We start from the raw sequence: 22,708 nt of genomic DNA, 5'->3' as shown, positions 1-22,708 counted from the left end.
CAATATAGCTTCAGCTTTCCTCAGAGTCTGCTTTTGATAGAGCTCACAGAGCTGAATCTGTTGTGCTCCAGTAATTTTACCGGCTATCTTAACCAAGCTATTTAGTCTATTTCTATTCATCATGCTCAGATTGCCATACCAGGCCACAATACAGAAGGTTAAGATAGATTCAATAAAACTCCGGTAAAAAAGTGTCATCATATAAGTACATACATTAAAAGAATTCATTTTCCTTAGGAAAAACAAACGCTGTTGAACCTTCTTAACAATAAAATCTGCATTTCTATCAAAACACAATTTGTCATCTATAAACATACCAAGATATTTATAGCTTCCTACCAATTCAATTTCGCAGCCTTTAATTAAGGTTTTCTTGGGGCTATGTTGGGCTTTTCTAAAATCAATAGCCATGTCCTTTGTTTTCTTTACATTCAGGTGTAAGTTAGACTGTTCACACCATGTCACAAAGTCCTGAACAATAGCCCCATGATCATTCTCCTGGCTCCCTAAAAGACTTACGATTACTGTGTCATCCGCAAACTTTAAAATGTGTCTATTCTCATATTTACTCTGACACTCATTGGTGTACATAATATAGAGGAGAGGAGACAGACAGCATCCTTGAGGAGAACCTGTTGAAGAACGCAGCCGTTTTGAAAAAACATCATTGACCTTTACACATTGTGACCTACAGGTTAAGAAATCTAATATCCAGCCAACAATATTTTGATCCAAATTAAAAAAGGACGTTAATTTCCGTGCTAAGATATGAGGCTGAATTGTATTAAAAGCTGAAGAGAAGTCAATAAATAAAAGTCTTGCATGAGATCCAGGTACCTCAAGGTGTTTATACAGAAGGTTAAGTAGTGTTAAGGAGGCATCTTCTACACCTCTACCAGCCCTGTATGCAAACTGTAGGGGATCTAACTTATCCTCGACCTGTGCCAAAATTTCATTCTTAACCAGCTTTTCAAAACATTTCATGATTAAAGAGGTCAATGCAATTGGTCTAAAATCATTAAGTACTTTTGGAGTGTTAATTTTTGCTAATGGGACGATTATAGAGTGTTTCCAGGTATCTGGGACCTTTTGCAAGCGCAAAGACTGCGAAAAAATGTAATGAAATATACCACACAATTGGTCTGCACATGTTTTTAGCAACCTTCCACACACCTTGTCTGGGCCAGGGCTTTTCCTAACATTTACTTGCTGGAAAACTTTTCTGACATGTGCCACATTAAGGCCCACTGCCTTGCTGGACCTTGTCCTTTCCATTGCAGTACTTATCTCAGAAATAAAATCATTGGTGTCAAATCGTGTATAAAAATCATTCAGTGCATCTGCTAGACCAATATCAGAATTAAAACCTTCCAGTGTCAATGCCCTCACTTTTGTCTCATTTTGTCCAATGATTTTTTTCATCCCCTGCCAGGCTGTCTTCAAATTGTTACCAGAGAGCTCCCCCTCAATCTTACTCTTATATCTCAACTTATCTTTCTTCATTTGTGATCTTACTGCATTTTTTAATTCCCTTACTTCATCTATCCTTCCTTCTCTGAATGCCTCTTTCTTCCTATTTAAAAGAACCTTTGAGTCACGAGAAATCCATGGCTTATTATTAGGGAATACCCTTACTTCCTTAGTAGGGATTATACAGTTCGTACAGAAGGTAACATAATCACAAACCACATCAGTGAGTTCATTAATGCAGTCCGTAGACTCCTGAAAGGCAGTCCAATCTGTACAATCGAAACATCCTTGCAAGGTTAAAATACTGTCCTCAGTCCAGACCTGAACACACCTTTTTTGCATCTTCTCCCTCCTCAGCACAGATTTGTACTTAGGGAGAAGATATACTGTGTTATGGTCAGAAGACCCCAACGGTGGATAAGCAATCGATTTAAAAGCGTCTTTGATAGATCCATAACAGAGGTCCAAGATTTTGTTTTGACGGGTACAACAGGTTACATACTGATAGAAGCTACTCATTGTCTTCTTTAGACTACAGTGATTAAAATCCCCTAAGATTATATTTGGAGCGTCAGGAGATATTGACTGTAGTCTGTGAAGAACTCTGGCCATATTTTCAGTTGCAATCTGGACATTAGCTTGAGGATGTATATAAACAACGCTAACAAATATCTGTGGGAATTCCCTAGGCAGATATAGGGGTCTTAACGACACAGAAAGCAGTTCAATATCAGGTGAACAAAGCCGCTCCCGTACTGTAATGTTACTACACCATCTGCGGTTCACGTACAAACATACTCCACCTCCCCGCGCCTTCCCTGTTACCTCACTGTCCCGATCCATTCGTACAGGAGCTCCAAATCCATTTATATCCAAGGATGCATCCGAGTCGGAAGAGGTGAGCCAGGTCTCTGTGAATGCCATCAGACATGCATTCTTGTACTCGGAGAGATGACTAACGTTAGCTTGCAATTCATCCAACTTATTCCTTAACGACTGAACATTCGCAAAAATTACAGTGGGTAAGGGCAAGCGTTTTTTCCGCTGTAATGTTTTCACGCGTTGGCGCACGCCGCCCTTCCTTCCCCGCTTCCTAATCGGCCTAGAAGGCCCACGGTGTGATCTCTGATCCTGAAGATCCTTAAGGGCAGCGTGAATGTCCGTCTGGTTCCTCACAGTTGAAGGAGATGTTTTTTCAGAGGCTGAGGTGTCCAGATGAGTATCCACCGTAACTTTAGCCCATTGTAATCCAATAAGAAACTCCCTCGTGTACTTCAGTCTGTTTGTTTGGGGTTGAGCATGATTGCAGAGAAATAGATTAATAAAAGCTGCCACAAATACTAGATAAAAGAACTCCATCGTGTGCAGCCCAGTCAGATTACGCTAGGCGTGTTTATAAAACAAACAAGACCATTTAAAAAACAAAACAATACATAAAACACTCAAAGATCAAAGATCTCAGTTTGAATGTGTATATGTGCCCACAAATGTTCAACTAACTCAAAATAGTTGAGTATTGTTTAGAAATATCCAATTTTATGTAAAACAGACTTAATTTATTTGAATTCAAACAACTTCTGGGTCTACAGTGTAGGTATGGCTGAAGAGCTCATCACAACGAGACGTTCATACTTAAACCTGACCACTCTAAACAAAACCTGGTTTAGTCTCTAAAGAAAATACAGCTCCAGTCCGTACTAGTCCAGGTTTTTCATTTTTGACACCATTACAAACATCTGTAACGTTGATTTCTAATGCACGACCTAGATGTCTAGTGATGTACCCTTCTCAGGGTCAGTGAAGTTTATTGTAGAGGCATGTCCAGCATTCAACAATCTCTTACCAGAGATTAGAGGCTACTCAAAAGTAGCCTCTAAGAGTCATTTTTATAGGGCAGTCTTTGATGTCATGAGGTTGGAAAAAAAATACGCCTTGCATGACTCGAAACATGCAAAAGGCATGTGATAATTCTCCTAATTATTCAAATCATGGGTGTGGTTATTTTGGGCGTAACATGCAATAAACCAATCAGTGCTTCAGTTGTCATTTTCTTTAAGAGTCAGGTGAGCTCTGACTTTGGCGCGTTCGTATCTTAACAGCGCGGCGCTTTTGTACGTTCACACTGTGAAGATACACCAGCAGCTCATTTAAGAGAACAACATGTTATTTTATTCTTTATTCTGTTTATCATTGAGTTAAACCTCAGTTTTTTGCTCTGCAGTGCGTCCGTGTGTGATGGGCAGTGTTGCACCTCTGGCCAGCAGCAGGAGATCTGTGCAACAGATGGGGAAAATAAGTGGAGTTGGGTCCCAAAACTCTAATTCCCAGAATCCTTAGCGGTGATCAGTGGCAACCACCCACACCTGTGCAGCACTCTATAAATATAAAACCCCAGTTAAACCACTCACCACTTACCACCGGTAACAGAGGGTATAAGAAAAGAAAAGAAAAGATCTGAAAAGAAAGCAAAAAATGAGTCTATTTTGCGTTTTTGGTTTATTTTAAGCTGAAAGCTGTCTTTCCTCTGTATGTGCCATTTGTGGCATTTCCTTTGTTTAGTTTCCCACCTTTTTTTTTCTCTCTCTATCTCCATCTCTCTATCTATCTCTCTATCTAACTCTCTCTATCTCTCTCTTTCTATCTCTCTATCTATCTCTCACTATCTATCTCTCTATCTATCTCTCTATCTAACTCTTTCTATCTCTATCTCCGTCTCTTTCTGTCTATCTCTCTACCTCTATCTCTCTTTCTATCTCTCTATCTATCTGTCTCCATTTATGTCTCTATCTATCTCTTTCTATCTCTCTATCTCTCTCTATCTCTACCTCTATCTCTCTCTTTCTATCTATCTATCTATCTATCTATCTATCTATCTATCTATCTATCTATACAAAAATAATTGTCCATTTTGCTCTGCACTTGGATCCAACACCACCCGCTGGGAGCACCTATAGGAATGGACTCTGATGATTGACTGTTGACTGTTGCCAGGGTTTTAATCAGTCAGTGGAGCTCCTGTGTTTGTTTTCCATCACCAAAATATATAGAAACACATCAGAAATTTACCTGAACACACCTCACTTCCACCTCACAGACCACCACGCCATTAGTGTAGATTTATTTGTAAACTCTAAAGACGCTATTTTAACAGCGCAGGAGCTAGGCGTGAAAATAGACTGTTGATTGGGTGTAAGATAGCCACTGTTTGGACATTATCCTTTAATCCTTTACCCTTCAACACTCACTCCTCATTCAGCCCTTCTTCAGATACCCATGGGTGCTGGCTGTGCTTCAAAATGTCAAGTGCCGGTTAGCATGTGGCTGCTGTAGAGTGTCCTCTCTTATCTGTGGTCCGTCCAACATCACGCCTGAAGTGTGGTAATGACAGACAGTCAGCAGAAGACCCCCGGACCCCCGGCTCGCTCCTCTGCTGGCCTGTGTGCATCTCAAAGGGTAACTCTGGCCTCCAGGGACTGGCATGCTTAGATCCAGAATAAGTGAAGCGTAGACATGACATTTCTGACTGGTTCTGTACTTGTTGTTGTGAGGAACATTGTGTGCTTATGCTGCTTTTAAATGCATTGTTTGATTGTATACGGCCTTGGTTTACATGCTTTTTCTACTTCTACTATTGTTTAACCCTTTCAGACCCTGTATCTATTACAACGGACATCACGTATTTCCCCTTTTTTAATGATTTGTTGCACATAAAGGTTATTGAGTCCTGATGTCCATCAGAATAGACCATGAACCACCCAATGCCATATATCTCTTTCTATCTCTCTATCTCTCTCTATATATTTCTCTATCTGTCTCTTTCTATTTCTATTTATCTATCTCTATCTATCTTTCTGTCTCTCTATCTTTATCTTTATCTTTCTCTACCCCTATCTCTCTCTATATATTTCTCCATCTATCTAATAATAATAATAATAATAATAATAATAATAATAATAATACTTTATTTTTATATAGCGTTTTTCTAAAACCCAAAGATGCTTACAATTATTGGTACAAAGATACAGATATACAATACACAGACAATACAGGTACAACATTTACAGTGGAGCTCCAACTCAGCAGTACTATAGTATGTGAGATCAAACATAATGTTAAGCAGAAGAGAGACCATAAGCAAGAGAGAATAGATGAGTTTTAAGATTTGATTTAAATATGGGAAGAGTGGGAGATAGCTTAACTGCAGTTGGAAGAGAATTCCATAGTCGGGGAGGGCTCCTGGAGAAAGCCAGATCACCGAAACTATGACGATTGGATGACGGGACATTTAGAAGCCCAGCAGTAGAGGATCTGAGAGATCGGGAAGGTTTGTAGGGATGGAGAAGGTCAGAGAGATAGGGAGGTGCCAGGTTATTTAAGGCTTTATAGGTAAGTAGGAGAATCTTAAAGTGAATCCGGTGTTTAACAGGAAGCCAGTGAAGATCTTGAAGAACAGGTGTGATGTGATCGTGAGTGCGAGTGTAGGTGAGCAACCGAGCAGCAGAGTTTTGAATCATTTGGAGTTTGTGGACAGAAGAAGAGGTAATGCCAGCCAATAGGGCGTTGCAGTAGTCTACCCTGCTGGAGATGAATGCGTGAATGAGGAGCTCAGCAGCTGATTGAGAGAGGGACCGTCTAATCTTAGCTATGTTACGCAGATGGAAGAAGGCTGTTTTTACAACAGTGCTTACATGTGCTATCTTTATTTCTCTATCTCTCTATATATTTCTCTATCTGTCTCTATCTCTATTTATCTATCTCTATCTATCTTTCTGTCTATCTATCTTTTCCTTTATCTCTCTCTACCCCTATCTCTCTCTTTCTATCTCTCTCTATCTATCTCTCTATCTATATAGTTTTATCTCTCTATCCCTACTTCTCTCCATCTATCTCTTTCCTTCTTTCTATCTATCTCTTAATATCTATCTCTTTATTTCTATTTCTCTCTATCTATCTCTCTAACTCTTTCTATCTCTCTCTATCTATCTCTCTAACTCTTTCTATCTCTCTCTATATCTCTTTCTATCTCGCTATCTCTATTTCTCTCTATCTATCTCTAACTCTTTCTATCTCTCTCTATATCTCTTTCTATCTCGCTATCTCTATTTCTCTCTATCTATCTCTCTAACTCTTTCTATCTCTCTATCTCCATCTCTCTATCTATCTCTCTATCTAACTCTTTCTATCTCTCTATTTCCATCTCTTTATCTATCTCTCTATCTCCATCTCTTTATCTATCTCTCTATCTATCTCTCTATCTCCATCTCTCTCTATCTATCTCTCTAACTCTTTCTATCTCTCTATCTCTCTCTATCTCTACCTCTATCTCTCTCTTTCTATCTCTGTATCTATCTCTCTCTCCATTTATGTCTCTATCTATCTCTTTCTAGCTCTCTATCTATCTATCTCTCTCCATTTATGTCCCTATCTATCTATCTATCTATCTATCTATCTATCTATCTATCTATCTATCTATCTATCTATCTATCTATCTATCTATCTATCTATCTATCTATCTATCGCTCTCTAGCTGTCTCGTTCTATCTCTCTTTCTATCTCTCAAAAACTATCTGAACCTGAATATAGTCATAAACCTCATTAGAAATCACATTAGGAAGTCTATCAGAGATCCCTGAACAACCTGTAAATCCTCCAACCTGAACTTACATTCTTTTTACATCTGGATTCTGTCCTGTGGTACAGCATGAGTGCTGTGTGGTCACCTGGATCAAGAGCATTGGTAAGATGTGCCAAATATCCACAATTATGATGTGCAAATGTTAAACAACCTTAAAATATTTAAGACTATCAGACAGTTTGAATGATTTATTCTCCAGAGTCTGCAGTTTAAGATCTCAGCTGTGTAACTGGGTAATGTTCTTTTCTACGTGTTTAAAGTGGTTGAAGCTTTATGTAAGCTGAGTGTTTGAGTTAGAAGGTTCTCTGAGTTACCTCTGCTGGGTTTAGGGGGCAGTCCGGGTCATGTGTTGCTTGTGTAAGCAGGAATGTCTGACAGGGAGTTTGAGATTAATTTTAGGGAGATGTGTAAGTAGTTTAGAGGCAAGGACAGAACCAGCTGTTGGCCACAGGGTTTGTGTGTGTGTGTGTGTGCGGTGTGTGTTTTTGTGTGTGTTTGTGTGTGTGTGGGATGTGATACAGAATGATATTAGCTGTACAGAGTTCACACCCTCAGAATTACAATACGTTTATTTAGAAGTGCAGTCGCAAAGACCATTAAAAATTGTGACCATTATTGTGATGAAACTGGCCCTCATCAGGATCACCCCCGAAAAAGTTATATGTGGTGAGGAACCACCTAGCAAGACTGTAGCAACCACCTAACATCATATTTACAACCTAGCAACCACTTAGCAACACCATAATAACCATCTGGGAAAAATAGCAACCACCTATCAAGACTATAGCAACCATTTAACAACATTGTATTTACAACCTAGCATCCACTTATCAACACCATAATAACCATCTGGGAAAAATAGCAACCACCTAACAAGACTATAGCAACCATTTAACAACATTATATTTACAACTTAGTAACCACATAGCAAGACTATTGAAATCACCTAACAACATCATATTTATAACCTAGCAACCACTTATTAACACCATAGTGACCATCTGGGAAAATAGCAACCACCTAAAAGAATTATAACAACCACTTAACAACATTATATTTGCAACCTAGCAACCATGAAGCATCCATGTAACAAGCCTATATAAATCACTTAACAATGTATTATATTATAACCTAGTAACCACTTAGGAACACCATAGTAACCATTTGGGAAAAAAAACATCATATTTACAACCCAGCAACAAAGTAGCTGGACTATAGAAACCATTTACCAGCATCATATTTACAACCTAGCAACCACCTAGCAATTTATTAGAAACACCATAGCAACCATCTAGGAAAAATCGCAACAACCTAGCAAGACTATAGCAACCACGTAGCAACATTATATTTACAACCTAGCAACCACCTATTAACCATGTAGCAATTTAATAGAAATCACGTAACATCATATTTACAACCTAGCAACCAAGTAGCAACCAAGTAGCAACCAAGTAGCAAGAAAAAAAACATTTAACAACATCATATTTTCAACCTAGCAATCTATAAGCAACACCATAGCAACCATCTGGGAAAACGATTACAACCACCTAGCAAGACTATAGCAGCCACTTAAATACATCATATTTACAACCTAGCAACCATCTAGCAACCAATTTGCAACACCATAGCAACCATCTAGGAAAAACAGCAACCACATAGAAAGACTATAGCAACCACTTAACAACATTACATTTACAGCCTGGCAACCACTTAGCAAAACCATAGTAACCATCTGGGAAAAAATAGTATCCACCTACCAAGACTATAGAAATCACTGAACAACATCCCATTTTTAACCTAGCAATCACTAACCAACACTATAGTAACCATCTGGGAAAACTAGCAACCACTAAACAAGAATATAGCAACCCCCTAGCAACATCATATTTACAACCATATTTATATCCTGGGAACCACTTAGCAACATCATAATAACCATCCGTGTTAAAAAATAACCACTTAAATAACCACTTAACAACGTCATATTTGCAATCTAGCAACAACTTGGCAACACAATAATAACTATCTGGGAAAAATAGTAATCACCTAACAACATCATATTTACAACCTAGCAACCACTTAGCAACACCATAGTAACCATCTGGAAAAAAAAAATGAATCGCCACTCATCATATTTACAACCTACCGACCACTTAGCAACACCATAGTAACCATCTGGGAAAAAAAAATGAATCGCCACTCATCATATTTACAACCTACCGACCACTTAGCAACACCAGAGTAACCATCTGGAAAAAAAATAACCATTTAACAACATCATAGTAACCAACAAAGCTGCATTAGTCTTAAAATGACAGACATACCTGTATTAACCTCCATAGGCTGTGACCTTGAGCTTGAGGGACCAAAGTTAGCGTAGCAGGATAGGGATGAATTGTCTGTAAGATTTATTGTCTTGCTTTATTTGGTGCCAAACCCCTCCGTTTTCGCTTCTCTCTGCTGTAGCATTTACTTTTCTTCTCTTTCACCCCTTTCTCTCTCCATCACGGCTTTATTTGCTTTGGTGTGAATGGGTGAACAACAGTGTCACGGTGTCAAGTGAGTGAAAGTCAGTACTGAAAGCTATTGCTCTTTCTCTCGCTCTCTCACTTTCTCTCGTTATCTCTCTCACTCTCATTCTTTCTTTCCGTCTCTCTCTCTTTCTCTTTTGGTCTTTTTCTTTCTTGAGTAGTTTATGGGCACTTTGACTCTGGCCAGCTTTCGTAAAACTCTCTGGCTCTTTCTCTCTCTCCTTCCTCTTCTTTTCCTCCTCTTTCTCCTGCGTTCGGAGGAGTGATTCTTGGCAGAGGTCTGGGCGCTCGGTTGCCAGTTGCTCTCTGTCACCCGGTTAAATCCCCGTGATTTATGTCTGGCCATACAATGGTCCCTTTTGGGCCGGACCCTCACAGGGTCACCTCCCCAGGCTGCAGGAGCTCCTTTCTGAGCTTTGATTAAAGTGGGATTTGCTCGTTCCCATCGGTTGTCCGAGAGATGTGTTCCTCAGCTCGTTTAGAGACTTTAGAACTTTCGCGCGAGAGTGTAAAGGAGCGAGAGGGATATACTGATGATATACTGAGTTATATAGAGGGCCTAACCTCATTACTGCAACTGGACAGAGACCAGTTCATGGCATTAGACGCAGAGGTTGGCACGGGTCTTTAGAGTGAAAAAAGTTGTTTGTGGGATCGTTGGTGGAACGAGAGAGTGAGTTTTAGAGTTAACCCCTTGCGTAAATTGCTGGTGTTACAGTGGCTTGCAAAAGTATTCATACCCCTTGAACTTTTCTACATTTTGTCACCTTACAACCACAAACTTATAGTATATAATAAGAGACAAACACAAAGTATTACATAAGTGTGAAGCGGAACAAAAATGATACATGGTTTTCAACATTTTAATCGAATAAAAATCTGAAAGTGTGACATGCAAAAGTATATCAATACTTAGTAGCGCCACCATTCACTGCAGTTACAGCTGTAAGTGCTTTGGGGTTTGTCTCTACCAGCTTTGCGCATCTAGAGACTGAGATTTTTGCTCATTCTTCTTTATAAAACAGAAATTTTCACATCTTCCCACAGAAGCCCAATATTATCTGATTTAAACCATTCCACTGTAGCTCTGTATTGCTGTATGTTTAGATTTAGGTCATCGTCTTGCTGGAAGGTGACTCTCCTTCCCAGTCTCAAGTCTTTCGTTGTCTTCAACAGGTTTTCTTCCAGGATTGCCCTGTAATATATTTATCTCCATCCATCTTTTCATCATCTCTGACCAGCTTCTCTGTACCTGCTGAAGAAAAGAAAAGCATTCCCACAGCATGATGCTGCCACCACCATGTTTCACAGTATGTTTCACAGTGGGGATGGTGTGTTCAGGGTGATGAGCAGTGCTACTTTTCCTCTCAATATAGCGCTTTGCATTTAGGCCATAAAGTTTAACATTGGTCTTATGTGACCACAGAACCTTCTTCCACATGTTTGCTGGAACTGCAAACAGCAATTCTTTCAACCGTGAGAAAGAATTAACCTAACCCTGTTTTAAAATTCTTCTCCACTTAAAACTTTATCTCTGACCTGTCAGATGAGTTCCTTGGTCTTCATGATGCTGTTTGTTCACTAGTGTTTTCTCTAACAAACTACTGAGGCCTTCTGAAAGCAATTGACTGCACTGGATTTTATTTAGGGGTTTTAGAGTAAAGGGGACTGAATACTTTTGCACGTCACACGTTTCAGATTTTTCTTTGATAAAAAATTTTAAAACCACTTTTGTTCCACTTCACACTTATGCAATACTTTGTGTTTGTCTATCACTTAAAATCTCAATAAAATACACTTAAGTTTGTGGTTGTAAGGTGACAAAATGTGGAAAAGTTCAAGGGGTATGAATACTTTTGCAAACCACTGTATTGGTAACACTGTATTTTGAGTGGTCCTTTGTTAATGTTTAATAGACTTAACAGAGCATCAGTAACATATAAATAACATATCAGTGTAGTAGCAGCAGTGAAGCTTCTAAATACAGTTAGGTCAAAATCGTACAAATTAGACTTAATATTAAATTGAATTTATTTATTTAGCGCTTTTTACCACTTATGTTGTCACAAAGCAGCTTTACATAAATGTAGTAAAAGCACAGAGAATCAGACAAAACACTAATGGCTCTATTTTAGTAATCTATAGTGCACTGATCAATTGTCAGTGTTGTCTTTGGTATCGTGAGGATGCAAAAAATACACCTTGAATGTCTCGAAAAGCTAAAAAGGATGGACTAATTATTTTAATTAATCATGGGTGTGGTTAATTTTGGGTGTAACATGAAATAAACCAATCACTGCATCAGTTGTCATTCCTTTTAAGAGTCAGCTGAGCTCTGACTTTGGCACGTTCGTATCTTAACAGCGCGGCGCTTTTGTGCGTCTCAGCAGAGGATTCTGACCTATGTGTTAGCGCTTTTTGGGGAGTTGGGGATACATTGTGTTGGCAATTCAATGCCAAGATAGCAATGAATGTCTGTCTGTTGATGTCTGTCTAGGTTGTTGTCAGCCAGTGGTGCACCTGCGTTTTCTGTTGCTAAGATAGCAATACTCCAGAAACTGACCTTAACACACCTCATTTCCAGACCACCACACCCATCAGTGTAGATTTATTCAGAAGCTCTGTTGCTATTTAAAACAATGCAGGTGCAAGACATGAAAATAGACAGATAGTTTTTGGGGTGTAAGATAGCAATTAGTATCATGACACGCCTTGTAAGATATGTAAGATAGGGCCTTTAATGAGAGATAGAGAAAGAAATAAAGCAAGAGAGCGAGTAAGGCAAAGACAGAAAAAAAGAAAGAGAGAGTCAAAGGGAGATGTACTGGAGAAGAAAATGAGGAAAGTGAAGGTAAAAGAGATAAGAAAAAGAGAGAAAGACTGAGACCAAGACACTTAAGGTGTTAGTACACCTAGTTAGTATAGAGAGATAATGTGAGAGTGAAGGAGTATTAGAAAGGAAAGATGGATGGACAGATAAAGTGTAAAAGAGAAGTTAGAGAGTTAGAGATTGAGATAGTGAGTGTGTGTGAAAGAAAAAGAGAGAAAAAGTGAGGGTTAGAGAGAGTGAATAAAAGAGACTTAAGGAAAGAGAGAGAGTGACAGATATACAGTTAGAGAAAGATGAAAGAGTAAAAGATACATTTACAAAAAGAGAGTAAGTCAGAAAAAAGAAAGACAGAAAGAGGGAGAGAATGTAAGAGTTAGGCAGAGTAGATAGATTTACTGTAGAGAAAAATTAGGGAAGGCAAGAGAAAGGAGAAAAAAGGGGAAGACTGAGAAAAAGACTGAGATAGGATAAGTAAATAGTAGGAAGTGAAAGAGTAACAGAGCAAATAAGTGATAAATAAATGGAAAAAGTGATGGAGAGTAAAAGAATGTGAAGTGAGAAAGTTAGAGAGAGTAAAAGAGACAGAAAGAGCGAGAGGCACCTAGAAAAGGAGCGAGAAAAAAGAAAGAACAAATAAAATAGCGAGATGAACGAGATGTAAGAATGTGAGAGTAAGGGAGTATTAGAAAGAAAGATTGATGGATGTATAAAGTGAAAAAGAAGTAAGAGATTGAGAGAGCGAGAATAAGAGAGACAAAGTGAGGGTTACAGAGAGTGAATAAAAGAGACTTAAGGAGACAGAAGAGACAAAAAGCGAGAGAATAACAGAGCAAATAAGAGATAAAGAGATGGAGAGTAAAATAATAGAAGGGAGAATGCAAGAGAGGAGAGAGAAAAGAAAAACAAAAAAGTGAAGGTAAGAGAGAGTGAATAAAAGAGACTTAAGGAAAGAGAGAGAGCGACGGATATACAGTTAGAGAACGATGGAAGAGTAAAAGATAAAGTGACAAAAAGACAGTAAGACAGGGGAAAAAAAAGAAAGACAGTGAGAGAGAGAGAGAGAGAGAGAGAGAGAATGTAAGAGTTAGAGAGAGTAAATACGAGATGTACTACAAGGAAAATGTGGGAAGGTAAGAGAAAAAGAGAAAGACTGAGATGAGAATGAGTAAATAGTAAAAAGTGAGAGAGTAACAGAGCCAATAAGAGATAAACAGATGGAAAAAGAGTTGGAGAGTAACAGAATGTGAAGAGACAAAGTGAAAGGAGAAAGAGATTTAATAGACAGAAAGAATGAGAGAAAAGAGAAAGAACTAATAAAATAGCAAGAGGAATGAGATGAATGAGAGAGAACTTGAGAGTGAAGGTGTATTAGAAAGAAAGATGGATGAATGGATAAAGTGTAAAAGAGGAGTTAGAAAGTTAGAGATTGAGATAGCGAGTGTGTGTGGAGATAGAGAGGAAGAAAAAGTGAGAGAGAGAGAGAGAGAGTGAGAGAGAAAAACAGGGACATAAAAAGAAAGAGAGAGAGTGAGAGAGAAAAACAGGGACATAAAAAGAAAGAGAGAGAATGAGGGAAAAATCAGGCAAAAGGGAAGAGAAAAAGAGTACAAATAAAAGATAGAGAAGGGGAAGGAGATTTAGAAAGAAAGATGGAGGGAGGGATAACGTGTAAAAGAGAAGTTAGAGAGTTAGAGATTGAGATAACAAGTGTGTGTGTGGAGATAGAGAGGAAAAAAAGTGTGAGAGAGAGAGAGAGAGAGAGAGATGGACATAAAAAGAAAGAGAGAGAATGAGGGAAAAATCAGGCAAAAGGAAGAGAAAAAGAGTACAAATGAAAGATAGAGAAGGGGAAGGAGATTTAGAGAGAAAGATGGAGGGAGGGATAAAGTGTAAAAGAGAAGTTAGAGATTGAGATAGCGAGAGTGTGTGTGTGTGTGTGATGTGAGTGTGTGTGTGTGTGTGTGTGTGTGTGTGTGTGTGTGTGTGTGTGTGAGTGTGTGTGTGTGTGTGTGTTGCCGTATTGTGTCCCGGCTGAATACGGCTCTTTATGAGGAGAAGCTTAAAAGGACATTGTGGCTGGGGCGAGCCGCCGTCGCCCGGCAACCGCCCGGGAGCGAGCGAGGATCAGAGATAATGGAGTGAGAGAGAAAAGAGGAGAGGAGTTTCTTCTCCCTGCGTCGCTTCCTTCACGGAATTCCCTCCATCCCGAGAGAGAGAGAGAGAGAGAAAGAGAGAGAGAGAGAGGGAGGCAGTCGGGCACAGAACTGGAATAGACTTCAGTGGATAAACTTTTCAGAGAGAGAGGGAGTGTGTGTGTTATAGGGTGTGTTATAGACCCTGTGTGTTATAGAGTGTGTGTGTGTGTGAAGGACGGATGCGGAGATGTTCTCCACAGGCTCGGTGTCGGCCCGTGACTCTTTTGTCTTTATCTCCTCAGAGGCGACCTCAGTAAACCATGCTGCTGCTCCCGACACCACACACCCGGAGATAATGCAATGCTTAACGGTGAGTGACCAGCGCTCTTCTGCTGAACACACACACTCTTCACACGCTGAAGAGCACACCTGACACACTAATCTGTGTTTACAGCTGTTTATTTTACACTGTATGTGTTAGTTTGCATGCATAAATAAGTGTAAATGTGCATAAATATAGATAAACTGCTTAAAATCCAGATTTGATCATTGTTTTCTACACATACAGTACAGTGCAAAAGTTTTAGGCAGCAAAGTAAATGACACTAATCCATTTATCTCAGCAATATGAGTGTTTTTACCTGAAAAAAAAGCACCACATATGATTTGAACACATGCAAATAAACATACATTAATACAGTAAAACGTAACAAGGAATTCTCAATTTTAATTTTAAGTATATGCTCATATCCTGTGAGCCAAAAGCTGTAGAACAAAGTGTTAGTAGCTCCAGATTTCTCCTGGACGATTTCCCTCAGCCAGCATGTGTAACTATATGGTCAGTTCCGTCAGCAGCTCACCTGATTTACCATATTTACCAAATATTTACCAAACCAGGTGTTGATTAATATGATGAGAACTAGAAATTAAATAACTCTATTAAACTCAGACTAAGAGAAGAGATTAGGAGATGTTTAAGGAAAAAACATGGCTGTAAAAGCTTGTTTGTATTTATTGAAATGCTGAGTTAGTTTTTTACTGAGCTAATAAACACTTACTGCACAAATAAGAGGCTTTTTCTTTACTGAAATTCCCACAGGTGCCTAAAACATTTGTACAATACTGTAAATATATATATATATATATATATATATATATATATATATATATATATATATATATATATATATATATATATATATATATATACATATAATAAAAGCATGTTTTCTTCTCCAAAACTGAGAAAATCACTTGCTTTTAATGCATTTTACAACTACAGTACCATTCAAACGTTTGGACACACCTTAACTTTAGTGTTTTTTCTTAATAAAAAAAATCTGCATTGTAGATTAATAATAATATACTAAACCAGAATATGTTTTATATTTTAGATTATTTTAAGTAGCTTACTTAGAGACAGATTTTCTCAGTCAGCTTTTTGAGGTAGAGTCACCTGGAATGCGAGCTTTCAGTTAACAGCTGTGCTGAACTCATCAAGAGTTAACTATAAATTTAATTTCTTGTCTCTTAATAAAGAGTTTGAGAGCATCAGTTGTAAAGTAGTGTTACAGGTACAGTGTTACAGGTGTACAGTAAATAGTGAATATTTGAGTAATGTTCTAATCCATGCTATGAGAAGCAAGAACTACCCAAATAAGTAAATAAAAAATACTTTAAAATTCAAGGTCAGTCAGAACCTTGAAAGTATCCTCAAGTGCAGTCGTTATGATGAAGCTGGCACTCATCAGGACCGCCCCAGGAAAGGAAGAGTAAGAGTTTCCTCTGTTGTACAGGATAAGTTCATCAGAGATACCAGCCTCAGAAACCTTAACAAAGTTAACAGCAGCTCCCCAGATAAGAGCATTTAAATGCTTCTTTACGGAGTATTTTAGTTTGTTTAACACTTATTTTAAGTTACTACATGATTCCTTATGAGTTCCTTCATAATCTGGATCACTTCAGTGTTTAATATAAAACATTGAATGAAAAGGTGTGTCCAAATTTTGATTGCTTCTGTATATATGGTCTATTTTATAGGCTCTATATTACAATATATATTTAAATTGGTGAATCATTTACAGGAGAGCAAACCCAACTCATGATACCTCCACCCCCATGCTTAACAGTTTTAGAGTTTATCGAGTTTTATCGAGGACGGGATGCTGCTGCTGACTGAGTTTAACCCAGTCACACCACATGGACATTATTACTCAACCACTTAACTATTTACACTAACACTTCCCCAACCTCACTTATATTCAAGTACACTTTACTCATGATTGGGTATTCATATATTCACATTCTCTTTTTTAGAACTATATTTGTTACAGATGCATATTTATATTATATTTCTCTGTCACATCAGCCACTTTCATAATCAATGCCATTGCACATTGCACTTTTCTCTTTTAATTATTTAATTTTTAAATTATTTAATGACCACTAGCAACATCTACTGCACTGCTCCGTTTACAGATATATCTAACCTTGTATAGTACGTTTTTTATAGCCTTATATTTTTTCTACTCTTCTGTGTTACCTTCAAACCAGAAGCCAGACTCTCATTGGAAGCTATAGGAAGAGTTTAAAGGCTGTTATTTCTGCAAAAACAGGAGGATCTACTAAATATTGATGTAATTTGTCATCTGTTTAAAGATTTTTTTATTTATTTAAAGAATTATTGCACATTTTCTGTAAATCCTATAAACTTCACTTCACCTCTCAAATATCACTGTGTTCATCTGCTATATGATTTACAGTATTAAACTGAAATTGCTGATCCGAACAACCAATGATTTATAAAAGAAAATGATGAAAATGAAAATGATCAGGGGTGTCCACAAATCTTTAGACTTGTAAATGTTGTATATGGTGTCGTGGTGAAGTTCTGTCCCTCTCTCTCTGTGAGTGTTTGTGCAGGCTTTTCCCAGGACCACAGCTGATTTCATTTAGCAATTAACCGAGGCCAGTTAGCAGCATCAGCAGAGTATGAATAAGCTTCTTCATCCGCTCCCTGCAGGGACGAATATTTGCAGTGCGCTGTGAACAGTGTGTGTGTGTGTGTGTGTGTGTGTGTCAGAGGAAAGAAAGACACTCTGTTGTCTTGTGAAGTTTCTCTCTCAGTGTAAAAGTGTATTAAAAGTTAGCTCTACCCCTCGTCTTATTTAAGACTGTGGTGGTGGAGTTGGGGGGATGGGGGGTATCTGCAGACCTGGCTCTGTGAGTCAGGTACCGCTGGGCTTTCAGAGATTCTCCACACTGTTCTGCTTCACTTCTTACTGCTTACATCTCCTCCCTGAGCCGCACTCGCTGTGGAGGAACGCTTTACCCACTGCTGTAACTTCTTAGCTTGAGGGAAACTAGGGAACCAAGGAAACTAAATACAGAGGGATGCATTATAGGGTCCCATTAGTGGTTAACTCGCCTGTTTAAGCAAATTTAGAAGTAATATTAAGTAATTTTAAATATATCCCTGCTGAAACATCTTCCTAGCTAACAGAGAATGTTTTAGGGATGGTTTGCAATGGTTTGAAAAGCTTCCAAAATGTTTAGCCTGTATTGCAAGTTCCATATATTATATATTTTTATGTATAAATTATCCTTTTTTTTAAATCAAAACACGGAATTATAAGGCACATTTTAAGCAGCACTTGTTAGGAACAGGGGTGTCACCATGTTTAACCTTTTAATTCGCTAACTTGCTAGTTAAGCTAAGTTAAGTAAAACAAAAATTCAGACAAGTCAGACCAGCGCTGGATGTTAATCTACACAGATTTCTCTCCTCAAAACTGTTTATTTGGGTGATTAAAGCGCTTCTGTTTAATTACAGTAAGCTTAGCTTTCCAGATTTCCATAAATGCTGGAGCATTAGCAGTGTCATCTAGTGGATCATCCCATGTAGCTTGTTTTAGAACAGTAAAGACGCAGACTACAGTCCAATATGCTTGCCTCTGAATGGCCAAGTAGTTAGCATTGTTAGCAGGTAATGCTAATGCTGCTGGAGAACTAAACTGAAACTCCTGTATAACTCTGTACTTCAGTAGAGTGGCTTTACAGCTCCTTAATACCTGACTGGCAGCACTTATGATCTATAGTGTGAAAATACAGTATATTTAATGTGTATTTTAATAAAGTATATTCAATTGAAAAGGTACTTTTAGAATTCTTACCAATTTTGAACATACTTTTAAGAATATTTGCTTTTTACAATGGTAGCTATTCTAGTCAAACACTCCAACAGGCATTGTAATGTTATTTACAGCTATTTAGAGCATAGGGAAACAACATACATTAACTAGCTTCCTAACCTTTATCCACCACCTTTCACAGTAGGGAAGCTGCGTCTGTGGTTGAATGTGCTAAATACAGCTCTGGACCACTTCAGTTTCTGAATCAGTTTATCTAATTTAGCTATTTATAGGTTTATGTTTGAGTAAAATGAACATTGTTGTTTTATTCTATAAACTACAGACAACATTTCTCCCAAATTCCAAATAAAAATATTGTCATTTACAGCATTTATTTGCAGAAAATGAGAAATGGATGAAATAACACAAAAAAGATGCAGATCTTTCAGACCTCAAATAATGCAAAAAAAAAACAAACAAAAAAAAACAAGTTCATATTCATAAAGAGTTTTAAAAGTTCAGAAATCAATATTTGGTGGAATAACCCTGGTTTTTAATCACAGTTTTCATCATGCATCTTTGCATCATGTTCTCCTCCACCAGTCTTACACACTGCTTTTGGATAACTTTATGCTGCTTTACTCCTGGTGCAAAAATTCAAGCAGTGGAGGTTTGGCTTGGTGAGACAGGGTGTTTTTTAGTGAGAGAGAAAGAGAGTGAGGGATGCTGGGAGAAGAGTGATGGTGGTGTCTTATCATGTCAGTCTGGGTTAGTTTGACCGGTGACTCCAGCTGTGTGGCAGTTATATTGAACAGACTGTACCCTGCTGCCTCAGGAATCGATGAGCGGCAGAAGAGTGAGCAGCAGGGATGATCAGGACAGTATGTCACCAGGACTGTTTACAACAACCTGATACTGGATACCAGTATGATCATTTATCATTCATCCCATTGAGGTCCACTCATAATAAACACAGCACAAAGAAGTAAAGAAATTTGCCATTTCTTTGTTGTAATAATGCTTCTACATAAATAACAGAGGTGGAAAGTTGAGTAAATTACATTTACTCACATTACTGTAATTGAGTAGATTGTATGAGTAATTTGTAATTTTTGAAGTAGTTTTTAAAATAGGTAATTTTACTTTTACTCAAGTACATTTTGACACAAGTAATTTACTTCACTACATTGGAAACATCTCCGTTACTGAGTAAAAAATAAAATGCTGGGAAACAGATGCTCGCGCGTGGAATAACGAGGCAATAACGTCCTCATGCAATACAAAATGTGCCCCGCCGGACAGAGCTGTCAGCTTTTAAAACTTCCACATCAAACCTGAGAAAGCATGTGGTGGTGAATATTTTTATCATTAAACAATCTGCTTAAATGTTAAAAAAAACTATTTGCCCTTTACCTTTCTTATGTTACATTTCTTTTAAAAAGTGCTACTCTTTTTTTATTAGTTTTTTAATAAAATGTAAAAGAAAATGAATTAAACTCAAGATATGAGTAGAAAATTTGTTTAGTTTCAAATTTACAAATGAAGCAATGTTTATTAGCCCTTGGCCAAACATACTGTATGTAATACAAATGTGTGTGTGTGTGTGTGTGTGTGTGTGTGGGGGGGGGGGGGGGGGGCGGTGTACAGTGTGTGTTTATTGAAAATGTGTTTTGATATATGTTTTTTTTAAAAAATGAGCCAATGCCAATGAGTTTGAGTTAGAAAAAATATTTCTTTTGTATCATTTGATGAAAAATGAAAACACCACACAAGGGTTAAAACAATTTAACTTATGATTTGTTTTTACTTTTTTTTACATCAAATAATTAAAAGTAACTATGTAACTTTTACTCAATGTACATTTTAAATTGAGTACTTTTTTACTTTTACTTGAGTAGAATTTTAGTAAAGTAAAGGTACTTTTACTTAATTACAATTTTTCAGTACTTCTTCCACCTCTGATAAATAATATACAGCTGAAAAGTGTGTTATTTTCTATTTTACATGGAGCCTCATTTGTAGGGAACATGTGTTTATTGGATGAGAAGCAGAGCCGAGTATGTGCTATGGTTACGTCCATGAAAAATTAGCCAAATTTTCTCTGCCAATGCCAAACTATGGAGCCCCTAAGGTGACATCATGTTAAAAAAAAAAAACTGTGATAATTAAGACGTGAGAAAAAGATAATTAAGTCATGGCCACTACTTATTAAGGTGTGGTAGCAAGGTCCTTTTTTTCACAGCGAACAAGACAAGCAGCTCTCAGGGGTTGAGCACAATATGACTGCCTAAGGAAGGTAAACAGATCTGCATACTGTCTGCATCTGAGCCAATCAGCTTTCAGTATGATAATTAAGAGTCTTTTACTTAGAATTATACCATGTTTCACTGCAAGAGACTCCAAAATAGCACCCTAATTCATTCAGAGATTAAAAAAAAAAATAATAATAATAATCTTAATTTTCTTACTAAAAAATATCCATGGATTAAAGGAGCTTTGATGTAATGTTCAATTTCTACATGAGTATTAATTTACAGAAAAGCAAGCTTTAATAATCTCTGGCTACGACTTAATTATCCCATTTACTCGCCTTAATGATCTTGTTTCCACACATTAGGATCTCTTTCCCATGCATTATTTGTTGTATGAGACTAGGCCATCAGTTTGGAGATACTGGTACCAGGGCTCACTCTAAATAATGCCACAACTTGAGGATCTGTGTTGAGGATCACCAGCTTGAAGTTGCCCCATCGCTTGAGCCCTATCAAGATCAGCCATTTCTTGGAGCAATCAGACACCTACTGACTACCCTAGCAGAATAAGCTTTTGGTGAATGGCAGAGAAGATTTGGCAAATTATTCATGGGCGCAACCTCAGCACATAAATTAATGTTTCTTCCAAATGTGGCTCCATTAAAAAGAGTCATAAGCAATCTTTCCAATGGTATAATAAAGAAATACCAATTTCCTTACATAACTACAGCTCTGAAAAAAAAGACCACTTAAAAATTATTATTTTCTTTGGTTTTACCAAATTAAAAAAACTCTGGAATATAATCAAGAGGAAGATGGATGATCACAAGCCATCAAACCACCAAACTGAACTGCTTGAATTTTTGCACCAGGAGTAAAGCAGCATAAAGTTATCCAAAAGCAGTGTGTAAGACTGGTGGAGGAGAACATGATTCCAAGATACATGAAAACTGTCATTAAAAACCAGGGTTATTCCACCAAATATTGATTGAACTCCTCCGCCAATAAATCCTCTAAATGACAATATTTTTATTTGGAATTTGTGAGAAATGTTGTCCGTAGTTTATAGAACAAAACAAGTGGTCTTTATTTTTTTTTTCCAGAGCCGTACTTTAGATTGATAAAACTGTTAAACTGTATGTATTAGACATGAGTTAATTTTTTTTTCTTGTCATTTTGCATTAATAATCTCATAATGAGACACATTTGATATGCTCATTTACAGGTTTTCATTTGCTACAATATTGTTTTTTTTTTTTTGCAATTTTACTGTAATTTACTGTCAATCTTTTTGAAGAAATCATTAATATTTTCTTTCTTATTGTAAGCTATTATATTTTATTATATATTTTTTTTGTTCTGAACTTTCCATTTAATATTTTTTATTCTATAAACTGCAGTCTCTCAGTCTCTGGGTACAGTGAGCTGCTTTATCTGTGCTGTTAGTGAAGTTTAGTGAAGTGCAGCTTGTCGTTTCTTTGATTTGCTGCTCTATTCAGGTCAGCTTTAGAGAGACGCTCCCTTTCAGCACAGCCCAGCGATACAATAGAGGGGTCCGCAGCTCGGACCACTGAAAAAAACACGAGTAAAAGACAAGCTGAAGCTGTGTGTGATCCCTCCTTCTGCCAGGCTTTTCACACAGCTTTTGGAGCTTCTTTCAGCCTGAAGCCCATTGAGGGCCACCCTCCTCCATGGCTGTTCTGCCCCTCTTCCTAAAGTGAGGGA

At 37.7% G+C, this 22,708-nt stretch overlaps 1 protein-coding gene across 2 annotated transcripts in view; it reads left to right on the top strand.

Annotated features, from left to right (window-relative positions):
• The window catches only part of rgs3a (regulator of G protein signaling 3a), a 360,852-nt gene that overhangs the window by 24,139 nt on the left and 314,005 nt on the right, over window positions 1-22,708 (top strand). Inside the window, exon 2 of one of the 2 annotated variants that reach the window (XM_049465826.1) lies at window positions 14,904-14,971. In XM_049465826.1, coding sequence (XP_049321783.1) covers window positions 14,957-14,971 — 15 coding nt within the window. In that variant the 5' untranslated portion in view covers window positions 14,904-14,956. Of the gene's footprint in view, window positions 1-14,749; window positions 14,972-22,708 lie in introns of those variants that run through there. The other variant, XM_049465822.1, reaches the window with a different exon arrangement.

This window comes from Astyanax mexicanus, chromosome 1 (assembly GCF_023375975.1).
Source record: "Astyanax mexicanus isolate ESR-SI-001 chromosome 1, AstMex3_surface, whole genome shotgun sequence".
Lineage (NCBI taxonomy): Eukaryota > Metazoa > Chordata > Actinopteri > Characiformes > Acestrorhamphidae > Astyanax > Astyanax mexicanus.
Note: the sequence above shows the minus strand (reverse complement) of the source record. Positions and strands in the feature narration are given on the sequence as shown.